General features: G+C 40.2%; 1 protein-coding gene across 1 annotated transcript in view; it reads right to left on the bottom strand.

Annotated features, from left to right (window-relative positions):
* Positions 1 to 13,132, bottom strand: part of LOC103741161 (CD109 antigen-like) — a gene marked incomplete at its 5' end in the record, with an annotated part of 64,028 nt that overhangs the window by 22,779 nt on the left and 28,117 nt on the right. Inside the window, 3 exon segments of the mRNA XM_029567839.1 lie at positions 7,266 to 7,442; positions 10,951 to 11,095; positions 12,013 to 12,231. Of these exon segments, the coding sequence (XP_029423699.1) occupies positions 7,266 to 7,442; positions 10,951 to 11,095; positions 12,013 to 12,231 (541 nt within the window).

Genomic DNA, 13,132 nt, shown 5'->3' on the forward strand with positions numbered 1-13,132 from the left:
TCTGAAAATTCATATTGAAATACAGAAGATCCTAAAGAGCCAACATAATCCTAAACAGATAAAAATAATGCTGGAGGATTCACTATATCTGATCTCAAATTGAACTACAGAGCCATAGTAACCAACACTACAATGTACTGGCCTAAAAAGAGACAAATATATGAACGGAATGGACTAGGTAACCAGAATAAATGCACACTACAGGCACCTAATTTTCAACAAGAGTTAGACAAAGTGGCACAGCAGGTCAAAGCACATGCAAGCCTGAAAACCTGAATTCAAACCCCAGAACAGTGGAAAGAAAGAACCAAGTCCCAAAAGTCCTCCTACACATGTATGTCGTGGTGTCCACGCCCACATTCATACACATACACACATAATAAATAAATAAATAAATAAATAAATAATAAATACTTTAAATTTTTTGAAAAGTGCCCAAAATGCGCTTTGGAAAAATAATACCTCTTCAATAAGTGGTATTAAGGAAGGTAGGTACCACATGTAAAAGAGTGAACTAGATCCGTACTTCTGATCCCGCACAAAAATCAATTCAAAGTCATTCACAGACTTTAACAGAAGACCAGAAACTCTGAAACGACTAGAGGAGAACCCAGGGAAGAGACATCATGATGTATGCATAGACTACAGCCCTGGCTTTGATGATACCATGTATAGTTTATATAACTTTGAAAAGAATATATTATATACGCTTCATTTTCAAAGGCAATCAAGGGTCACAGAGCAATTTCTTACTGTTCATATACAAAATTAACAGAAAAGACTAAGACATTCTATCTCAATTTATGATTCAGAACAAATCCACCAGATAACCAGGATTTAACTGGGACTTCAATCTAATAGAAAAGTGAGGGAGAGACCAGGAAGGGCGAAGGGAAGGAGGTAGGAAGGAGAGAGAGAGTGCACTGTTCTGGGCCCCTTCAGTGAGGCCTGTCCTGGAGGACAGAACCATGCCTCAGCCAAGCCCCACATCATATCAACAACCACAGCTCCAAGTAGGAGATACTGTAAAACGAGTGAGAGATCTGAGCTAATGGGCATGGGGTCAGTGCTTATGGAAATGGCTGAGCAGGTGGCTGTCCTGTATTCCTATCAAATGTCAACAGCCAGCATCATTCCTCCACTAGGGCCAGCCAGCCTGGAAGAGATGAGGAGCTACACATAATCTACAGCTGTAGACTGAATTTCTAGAGCTGATTTAAAAAAAAAAAAAGAACGCAGACTTTCAGCTCTGTTCCCATGGGGGGAAAAGGAAGGAAAGAAGGAGACCCTGGGAGGCATTGGTTTTCTTCATTCTGTACCAGCCATGCAGTCATAGAGGACCCTTGGGTGCTTGTTCGCTGAAGCATCCCAGCATATCAGGCCTAATTTCTACTCGGTTAGCAAAACAAGATATTGATGGCATGGCTACAATGTTTATTGTTCATACAGAAATCTTCATTCCAGTGTAATTACCTAAATTGGAGATGTTTTCATTACAATAGATGAGCAAGTCAAAAACCTGGCTTCCTCCAAAAGTTTACAAAGAAATGAGTATCACTTTCCAGTTTGCTGTTTTACACGTTAGCTCTTTGGTTTGAAAAGAATAGTATAATCAGAATTATCAGCATCCCTAAAAATTGAAGTATAGAAGTTACGGGGGTGTCAGGATAATGACACATAAACTATTCACAATGGCCAAATAAGATACAAACTTTTCTGAGTCATGAATTTTCTTTGGATTAACCATGAATATAAACTACTCAAATTTTATCAGAATAAAGGTTAAAATATTGCTTCAGAAACAAGTAAAAGAAAACAGCACTTGGGCTGGGATGCAGCTCAGCATTAGATCACTTGCCTAATATGCACGAGGTTCTGGGTTCAATTCTGAGAGGAAGGGAAAGGATGGTAGGGACACGGTGAACACAACTTGATCCTGTTTTATTTCAACAGAGAAAATGTGGTTTCAATTAGACTCAGTTTGAGTCTCACTTGAAAATAAACTACAGGCACTATGATTCAAATATCTAAAGAAAAGGACTGGCAAGATGGTTCATGAGATAGAGGCTTGCCACCAAACCTGATGACCTGAGTTCAATCCCTAGAATCCACATCGTAGAAGGCAAGACCCAAGTTGTCCTCTGACCATCACACGTGCACCCACATACACACCCGCATACAAAAAACAAACAAAAAAATGTAATAAAAAATTTAATGTCTGAGGAAGCAAGTGCTTACCCTTCTGTTAGCAGGCTCAAGATCTTCTCAGAAAGTTTCTTTTTATGGCTCTGCATTTCTTTTTTTGACAGTAAAATATATATCATTCAATGATGTAGCCATTGTTTTAACCAAAAGCAACAGGTTACAGGGCTCCACACCAAGTAAGATTTAAGTAAAACAATATGCTTTTCCTAAGTGACATTTAAACAATCATGACTCACATCAAAACCACTTTAACTTTTTTAAAAAATAAAAACAACTACGTTATATTTACAGGACTTTGGCAAACGTGATGGCAAAAGAAAAGGCAGTTCTGAAATGAGACACTGGTTTCACAATGAAAAGAATGATACTGGGCAATGCTTGCCTGCTGTTTAGATGGAATCTGGCTCTACGTGCCAGATGATGCTTTTGGAGGAACTCCACTCTGCTGACTTAGCAGGCACTTCACCAGCTCAAAGGACACCAGAGGAATCACTGGTCACATTTCCTGGATAGGAATATTACACTACAGCCAGGTAGAATGGTCAAGTGTTACCGGCAACAGCTACACTGTAGGAGAACCTCAGTGCTCTTCCAGGCCAAACCCCCACAGGAAGATGACATAACGCCCAAAGAAGTTAATACTGATCATTCTTTCACCCAGTCACACTAACTGAGGTGCCCAGACATGGGGAAGGAGAGATTAAGCACAGAGCCCCCTCTACATGCAGGAGATGGACACCAATCAGGCTCAGTTTAAATAATATTAGGTAAAGAGTATAAAATGGAGTAATACAGGTGTCACTGTCTAGTTGGGGAAGGCTATTCTGAGGAAGTCACTGGAGCACCGAAAAGAAGCCAGAGCTGGAGAAAGAGCACTCCACCAAGGGGCAAGCTCAGTGCCCAGCCCCGTGGGGCCACAGGGGCTCAAGACAGAGCAGAAGGAAATCAAAAACAGCTACACTGAGGCCGAAGTTCACTCTGAACCTGAGAGGCCAACACTGGAAATACACCAGAGGAGCCTGGGCATGCTGGACACTGTTAAAAGATCCCTTTATGATCTGTGAAGATTTACTGAAGAGGAGTGAACACACATGGAAGGACTGCGAAGGAATAATGTAAGGCTCTTGCATTATTCCAGGTGGACAGCAACGGCTTTAGCCAGGGTACAGAAGAACTTAATTTGTTTCTAGACGTACAATGGTCAAAGCAAGCATACCACGTAGGTCCTTTTAATACTTCATCTTACAGATGGGAAAACAGGCTCTGGGGAGGCTGAAGAAATAGACCCCGGGTAGGGACCAGGATTTGGAGCCCATTCTGCCTTTATGGGTGACAGCAGAAAAGTCACATTTCTAGGGACCAACGATTTCTTTCCTTCTGGTCAATGTGCACCTCTAACAACCAACAAATGTGAGGGAAGGCACTCCCTCATCAGAGAGAGGCACAGAGGCCATTTTGAATCTTTTTGTTTCCAGTATGGGAATCAAACCCAGAGCCTTGTTCATGCTAGGCAAATACCTTACCCTTGAGCGAGATATATATATATCCCTAGCTGGCTTTGAAAAACTAGTTTAACCACCTGGCCAGGACTGGTCTGCAGTACCAGTGCTGCTTTTGGGAAAGAACAAAGATTGGGTTTGGGGACTTCTGAGATCTCAAGATCTTTACAAAGTATCTAGCGAAAAAGCTCAAGTCATCTCCAAAGAATGAGTCTTTGCTCAAGCCACTTAAAATAGATGTTAATGCTGGACATGGTGGCGCACACCTTTAATCCCAGCACTCGGGAGGCAGAGGCAGACAGGTCTCTGTGAGTTCAAGGCCAGCCTGGTCTACATAGTGAGTTCCAAGACAGCTGAGCCACAGGGAGACCCTGACTCAGACAAAATAAAATAGATTTTAAGTATTAATATTTGATTATCCAAAATTACAGATCATAAATCACACATAAACTTGGAATTATGTGGCATTTTATTACATGTTCCTTTATTAAAATATCATAATGAAATCCCAGCACTTGGGAGGCAGAGACAGGCGGATCTTTGTGAGTTCAAGGCCAGCCTGGTCTACATAGCGAGTTCCAGGACAGCTGGGGCTACAGGGAGAGACCCTGTCTCAAAAAGACAAAAAAGAAATCATAATGAGGGCCAGAGAGGTGGCTCAGATGGTAAAGGTGCTTGCCACTAAGCTTTGACAACCTGAGTTCAATCACTGGGACCCACATAGTGGAAGGAGAGAACTAAAAGTAGTATGTGTACACACACACACATACACATAAACACACACACAATAAATAAATAAATATAATTTTTAAAATTGTTTAATGTAACCCTGAATGAATACCAAATTATGAAATGCCAATCTAATGCTTATGTAATTTTTAGTTGAAACCAGACAGACTAATAAATTTTAAGCAGAAACTGGAATCTTGTTTTCAAAGGGCACAAAGTTAAATTACAACACTCCTAAATACTTTTGACTCATCTCTTTACTACAACTATTATACCAGCGTGTAAAGATATAAAAATGATATAAAAGCATACCATACTTTATATGTTATAAAATATATATATAAAGCATACTTTTATATTATAAAGATATAAAAAAGCATACCACACAGCCTACCACAGACAGCACTGATGACCCCATCTTAAATCTATCTAATTATAATAGAATTTTCAAAATATAGTTCTTGTGTGTATACATTTAAAATATAATTTATAAAGATGTGTATAAAGAATGGTATTGGGGATTTTTTTTTGTTATTTTGTCCTCCCCCCATAGCAGAGGACTGAACCCAAGACCTTGGGCTTACTAGACAAGCGCTCTACCACTGAACTAATTCCCCAACCCCTAAAGAACAGTAATTTTTTTGTGTGTGTGTGGTCTTTTTGAGACAGGGTCTCCCTGTAGCCCCAGCTGTCCTGGAACTCACTACGTAGACCAGGCTGGCCTTGAACTCACAGAGATCTGCCTACCTCTGCCTCCCGAGTGCTGGGATTAAAGGCGTGCACCACCTTGCCCAGCTTAAGAGCAGTGTTTTTAAATCAGTATTTCTACACAAAAAAATAACAAGTGCTAGATCTTTGAGAATTTACTGAGGGACTCTTACCAGTTTCTGTGTTTGAGAGCTTCCAGAATGTTTGAGAGCTTCCAGAATATCAGCATCATGTGCACTCCTAATAGGGAGGACAATCACACCCCATGCTCTTCCCCATAAGACAGGTGATACTTAACCCTCATCCCAAGCCCTAGTCCCCCTTGGCTTTTCCCCCACACTGCCTTGCTCCTCGCATAACCCCTGGCTTCCACTCAGCCTTTGTCTGCAACCATCCCACCCATGAGGACCCTGACCAGCTCATCCGCCTGGATCCAACACTTTATAGCTTACACTGGTCTAATCCAACACCTTATAGCTCACACTGGTCTAATCCAACACTAGACTCCAGCCTTTGGACTTCCTTCCCCCACAGACCCATGCTTCTTCCCTACTGTTTTATCAGAACCCTCACTAAGGCCAGCTGCATGTTGGTGTACTCAGGTCCTCTTGGCCCAGCTCTGGGCTCTCATCCATCAAGCCCATTGCTTCTAACAACCCAAGAATAATGCAAATGAGACACCCTGCGGATTCTCAGACTCTGCAGCCCATTCCCCCAGGGTTTCCACAGCTCATTGAACCTCCCTGTGCCTCAATTTCCTCACCTGTAAAATGGGGATAGTAGTGCATCTACTACCTGTAGTTTTTGTGAGAATTAAATGAAACATGTAAGGTTTTTTAAAAGGGTAGCTGACATTACTATTACTACATAGAATTTAGTTTAGGGTAAACAGGCTTCTATATATTGAGAGAACCTGAAAATAAGGTTTATATCAAAATAATGTCATTACTTGAGCTCAATTTGTCTGTGGAAATGTAGTAACAGCTAGCAGTGCACCTCTCTTTGCTTTTAACCCATTCATTCTTTTCTTTTTAACCCATTCATTCTTTTAAAAAAAAGAACTAAATAGTATTGAACAAATGTTCCTACTTTATCTTTGGTAAATATTTCCCAGTCATTTTGAAGTCTTTATTTCAAATCTTCGTGAGATTTGTGTATAGCACGTACCAGACAAATACTACAGGCAAATACAAAGCTGAGATTGTTATTTTGGGGGTTGGATTCTGTGGTATTTCAAAAAAGCAAACTTGAATTTTATTTTTATTAAAAATAGTTCACCACTCTTCATTTTTTTCTTAGTATGGATATTGAGAGCAAGGACTGTGGACCCAGATATTGCGTCCAAATTCCAGATTAGCCATGAGCTTGCCATGATCCCGGGAAAACTATGTAACTTTTCTGTGCCTCAGCTTCCTATTCTACAAAATTGGAATCATGTTAACATTCACTGTGAGCATGGAATGAGATTCTAGATATCGAGTGCTTAGAACACTGTCTGCCACATAACCACACAACCCATGTGACTTTGCTATTAGCAAGTGGCCAACTCATATAGTGTCTGAACAGTCTCAACAGTTCAGAGTCAGAGACTCACTACCTCTGTGGAATTCTCTGAGGAGCCAGCTCCCACCCACCCCCACACATTTCTGTCCATCCTTCACCTACTGGACATTTTTAGTACCACAAAGGTCCCCAGCACATAACGCCAACAGTGAATTCCTTGAGAGGAAAGACACCTGCTTCCTCCACGCTACAACTGATCTTAGCACTAAGAGATATGCCACACATGTAGTGAAATTGCCACAGCAGCACACACATCCAACCACAGGAAGTGATGGCAGGAGAATCAGGCATTCAAAGCCAGCCTCAGCTGCCTAGGAGTTTGAAACTAGTCTGGAAAATAGATCTTTACTACCACTACCACCTTAGCAGGAGTTAATGAATGATTGGCTGCAGGAAGACAAGCGACAGTTTCTTGCTACCTGACCTTCCACCTCAATTCCATCTAGTCCCACCATCATGTATAGAGACAAAATTGATCTATTTTGAAACATGGCCTAGGAAGAACCTGACCTGCAAACAAACACACACTTCTTAACAGATAAAAGCATATCGAATGCTTACCTTGCCTCATATATGAAAGGGCTTTTTCTTTTAAATCATCTGTCAGCTGTTTCTGCTTAGTCAGATAATCCAAAATGTAAATATTTGGAGTGAAGTTTATCATGTTCTGTTCTCCACAACCATAAGGCATCCGAATCAGTGAGGCTAGGCCACTGATGGAAGGGCAAAGAATATCTCCTGAAAGCACAAAATACTGGGTTCATTTGCTGAATACTCACCAATCTTACCTGCTGGCAGCTGTCTCTTCTCAGTAGAGGCATCGCTCATAGATGCAGTAGAATGGAGTAGAAACGTGATCAGAAAAACAGTAATGATGTGGAACTCAGCGTGGGCTATGTGATAAATCAGGCTTCCACCTCAGTTAAAGATGGGGCATACAATGTTTCCTTTAAATCTTGAACAAAAATGTCAGGAATTGACCATTAGGAACAACCATTCATGAAAGAAATGTTTTGTCATTAGTATTCTTCAGATAAGCAGAACTTTATCCTAAGTTTTCAATAATTAAAAAGTGATCATTTTCTAAAACAAAAATTTCAGTGTTTTCCAAAATGCTCTTCTTAGCAACTAAGTAGACCTATTAAGTGCATTTCAACAGATCTCACAATCAAAATGGCTCAGGAATATTCTTCAAAGATAGTAATCTAAAGTTAAACAAGCCATATTGTGGCCAGGCATGGTGTCGCACGCCTTTAATCCCAGCACTCGAGGTAGAGGCAGGTGGATCCCTGTGAGTTCAAGGCCAGCCTGATCTACATAGTGAGTTCCAGGATAGCTGGGGCTACAGGGAGACCCTGTCTCAAAAAGACCGAAAAAAAAGAGAGAGACTTCTGTCCATGTTCTAACACCATGACTCAGGAAAGAAAATAAAAATTCAGAAATAGGGACAGAGTTTCATAGGAGGAAGAATATCCTGTGTGATTTATTTTGAAAAACTACAGCACACTGAGTTTAAATACCCAGTGAAAATCTGATCTTAAAAGACACAAGCACAAAAAAAGAAATGGCAACAGGTTGTAGGTACAAGCCTGTCATCAGTTATCAAAAAAAACAAAACAAAACAAAAAACAAAAAAAAACAGGTTATATTATTACTACTGCAGGTTATAATATTTTAAAAATATTAAATATGTCTTAATATTAAAGGGACATAAAAGAATACATATTTCAAAGAGCCAAGGTGATAGTCATATATTCTGTCTACACAATTATTTTAATGATTTATATGAGCATATGTGCATGCCTACCTAAGTTTATATGTACCACATTCATGTAGGAGTCCACAGAGGCCAAAAGAGGGCATTTGGATTGCCTGTTGCTGGAGTACAGGTAGTTGTGAGCCACCATGTGGGAGCTGGGAACCAAATCCTGGTTCCCTGAAAGAGCAGTTAGTGTTCTTAATGGCTGAGTCATCTCTCTGGTTCCTACAGTGAGTTTTTAAAAATCCATTGTTTATATCAAGCATAAAAATTAAAGCTCAGAGGAGCTAGAGAGATGGTTCAACAGTTAAGAGCACTGACTGCTCTTGCAGATGACCTGGGTTTGATTCCCAGCACCCACATGGTGGCTAAAAACCGTACTTAACTTCAGTTCTAGGGGAATCCAACAGTCTCTTCTGACCTTGGCAGCATTGCACTACATGGGTGCATTCACATACATGCAAGCAATACACTCATACAAATAAAATAAAAATAATAAATATAATATTTTTAAAAAATAAAAAGCTGGGAGAATTTCTGCAATCACAGAGGAACTCAATCCTATGTAAGAGTAGTCATGCACATTAAAAATGCAAGGCTTCCCTCTTTGTGTGTATCTGAGTGTGCATACATGCACTACATGTGTGCACATCTGTGTTATGGTGTGTGTGAAGCACATCCCCCCACATCCCCATATCACAAGAAATAGTAACGCAGAACTTATTGTCCTAAGTAGAAAACTTATTTCATTCTTTTTAAGAATTGTATCTAGGGCTCCAATAAGGTCTTTTACATACAGTCTGACTGCTTGAAGTTATAATAAAAACTGTGACACCTATGGGTAAGATTTAAAAGAACTCTGAAAATGTATCTTGAGTCCTAACACCTTAAAGACCTAATAGTTTAGGTGTCATTAAGACATTTTCTTCAGTTATTCACAAAGCACAACTAAATTCATTAAACATGATGATGATTAATTCTGTGTCAACTTCAGTGGGCCACAGGGTGTCCAGATTAAGCATTGTTTCTGAGTGTCTCTGTGAGGCTATTTGGGGATAGGATTAGCATTTGATTCCATACTCTGAATGAAGTTAATTGTCAAAAATGTGTGTGAGCACCATGTAATCCACTGAAGGCCTGAGTAGAAGTAAGGGCAGATGGAGAAGATGCTGTCACACTGTCCTGCCTTACTTCCCGGCTGGGACATTACATCTCCTCTTCTGAGAATGAGATTTATGTCACTAGTTCTCAAAGCACCAAGACATTTGGATTCACACTGAGTTACACTGGCACTATAGAATCTTTGCCAACACAGATTATGGACTTCTAATTTTCCATAATCATACAAGCAAACACCTCATGATAAATCTGCTTTTGCATCTATCCCTTCAGTTGTATTTCTCTGGAAAAGCCTGTCTAAGTAAGGCACATGTTGTAGAAGTTATTTCTGATTGAAATGCATTTTAGGTGACTAGAAGGTCACTAGAAGTAACAAGCATCCCAACTGGAAAGGTTGCTTGCATCCTGCACACAGAACAGCTCTAGAGTCTCAGCCCTTGTTTATCCAAACTTGCTCGTGGAAAGTTTCCAAAATACACTCACCCTGATTTATAGACTAAGAAATTCTGATTTACCAGCACTTGGGAGGCAGAGGCAGGCGGGTCACTGTGAGTTCAAGGCCAGCCTGGTCTACATAGTGAGTTCAGGTCTGCTGGGACTACAGGGAGACCCTGTTTCAAAAAGACAAAAAAAAAAAAAAAGAAATTCTAATTTAGTAGGTTTAGAGAAAATCCCAGATATTTGTGCTTTTTACAAAATGTCATGCAAGATAAGAGCCTCACCAGTGGCCAAGAGGTACAGAATGCAGAAGCACTGCTTAGGAGTCTCCTGCCCTACCCACAATGTAGTATGGCTTCGGTACTTGGAACACGGTCTGCACACCAGAAGCATCACCATCACCTTAGAAATTCAAGAATTCCAGGCAGGCATGGTGGTGCTTGCCTATAATTCTAGTATCCAAGAGGCTGAAAAAGGAGGATCTGGATTTCAAGGTCAGTCTGGGTTAATTATGGATTTCAAGGTCAGACAGGACTAATATCAAGACCTTATCTCATGAAACTAAGGGCCAGTGATATATTTCAGTGGTAGAGCACTTGTCTAGTACGCACAAGGCCCTGTGCTCATCCTTGTAAGGCAAAGCGAGAGAAAGGGAAAAAGGAGGGAGTGAGCTCAGGCCCTATCTCAGACATACTAAACCACAATTTCTTTTTAAGTAAGCACCCAGTCTGCATGCTGAATGTTGAGAAGCGCTAGTCTAAGTTACACAATTTGCTAGCCTTGTTACTGTAATCAGCAGTTGAAACCAGCTAAAGTCTTTCACAATCTCTCCTCATTGGGACTAAAGACAGTATCTCTATAACTAGATAATAACTCTACATATACAAATCATATACAAATCAAGGAGGTAGAGAAACACACTATTCTTACCAATTGCTGTGATCTGAACTCTTTCACTGCCGTTAACTGTATCAGGAGGAAATGAGAAATTCAAAGTTTTCACAACAGTGGACGTTTTGTTGTCAGTCAAATCTAGTAAGATGGTTTGTGAGTACGATCTTTCTATTCCTTCAGCCTGTGGAGGTAAAGGAACACAACTGACACAGTGTCTACTTATTTGTAAAGAGAGAACTGCATGCAGATATAATGACATGTAGCTTACTGTGCCTGTAGTTTGTGTACAAACTGACTCCAAATGTGTTAAGCATTTCATTTCTACTTATACTGAGAAAACATTTCCTGGATTGGCAATGAAAATTACAAGAGATGAAAATGTGACCAAGAAAGCCCTCTGAATTAGGTTCTTCTGTGGTTATCCAAACAGAGGCACTAAATACCTAACTGAAACCACATTTAATAGGACAGAGGCTCAAACCCAAGGCAATGTCACCCCAAAACAAGAGGTTTATCCATTACACTGGGCTGTCTTTGTGTGTGTGTGTGTGTGTGTGTGTGTCTGTCTGTCTGTCTGTCTGTCTGTCTTTTTGAGACAGGGTCTCCTTGTAGCCCCAGCTGTCCTGGAACTCACTATGTAGACCAGGCTGGCCTCTCACAAAGATCTGCCTGCCTCTGCCTCCCAACTGCTGGGATTAAAGGCATGCACCACCACACCCGGCCTGGGCTGTCTTTTTATACAGAAAGGCTTCTCCCAAAAAAGTCTATGAAATCTTCTTTGAGGAATTCCAAAGTGTCCATTCTACCTATCAACTTGACCAAGACACAGTTTGTAGATACAAATGACTATAAAAAATACTTGATAGGCCTTAGTGTCACGCTACTGATTAAATTTAAAGAGAAAATTGGTAGTAATTCTATGACATATGTGGTTATGCTTTTACACACAGATGAGAGAATAACTAGGCATTTCCAGAGGATGGAGGAGAGGGCATCTTAGGAATATCAATGAACTTAACAAAAGAAAACCATCTTCTGTTTGCTTTTCAATTACATGTTGTATTGCCATTTGACTTATCTAAGACTGCAAATATTTACCTTTACTAAAACCCTCTGAGTGACAGCATCAAAAGCAGTGACTGAGGCACCTCTGACTGTGATGGGAATATCGCCCAGATATTTCAGTGTGATAGGGAAAAGAAGAGTTGCCTCATCCTGGCTGGGAACCAGAGCTTTCTGCTCATGCCTTGTGAAATTAACTTCATTTGAAGTCATTAAAACATCAAAACTATCACTTTCCTTGATGACTATTGTAACCTGGAAGGAAAAAAAATAGAAATCAACGGTTTTGTATAAGAAATGCTTTTTTAAAAATGGTTTCTTATCACTATTTTAAGTGCTATTACATCTGTGAGACTCAAGACAAGAGAAAAATCAGGCAAAATTTGACCAAGAAGAGGAAAAAGCTTATCAGGGAACCAGGTTTATTATGTGGACCCCTCTTCTACCTCAAGACACATCTAAGGAGATGCATCTTTTGGCTTCATTTCCTGCCCTTCACTAACACTGAATTCTTTCATTACACAAAGCCATCAAGTAGTGAGGTTTTACACAAAAAGGCTATTTCATACATGAATTCCACCACCATCCTGATTTAACATTCATCCTAGGAGACCCGGATCCTACCAGAGAAGCATGAGACAAACAGGTAAAAAAAATTGTCCTATCCATTGAGAGTCTCTGCAAAAATTATTCCAAGAAAAATGTGGCTCAGACATCAATCCTAAAGCATACCTTGGTTTAACTTTTAATAATGTTGAAATTCCTCCTCTCACTGAGTAGTTTTTCCAGGCCTTACTTTGTGCCAGGGGGCGGGGGGGCGCAATCTTGCTATGTAGTTCTGGCTGGCTTGGAACTCACTGTGTAGAACAGGCTACCCTCAAACTGGTGGCATTCCTATTTCTGCCTCCTAAGTGGTAGGATTACACGTGTGCACCAACACAACCAGCATAAGCCTTACATTTTACAAACTTCCCAGTTTACTTTCTCATTTTCCAATACTAATTTTTTTATTTATTTTTTAATTTTTAATAACTACATGATTAGAAGAAACATTTCATTACAGCTTTAACATATTCAGTAACACACTCTAGAGCAACAGTACATCTCTTTCACAAGTGGGTGCAAGTTTCTAGGTTCACAGTTGGGTTGATACAGT

The sequence above is a fragment of the Nannospalax galili genome, unplaced genomic scaffold (genome assembly GCF_000622305.1).
Source record: "Nannospalax galili isolate Female #2095 unplaced genomic scaffold, S.galili_v1.0 scaffold2391, whole genome shotgun sequence".
In the NCBI taxonomy this organism is placed as follows: domain Eukaryota; kingdom Metazoa; phylum Chordata; class Mammalia; order Rodentia; family Spalacidae; genus Nannospalax; species Nannospalax galili.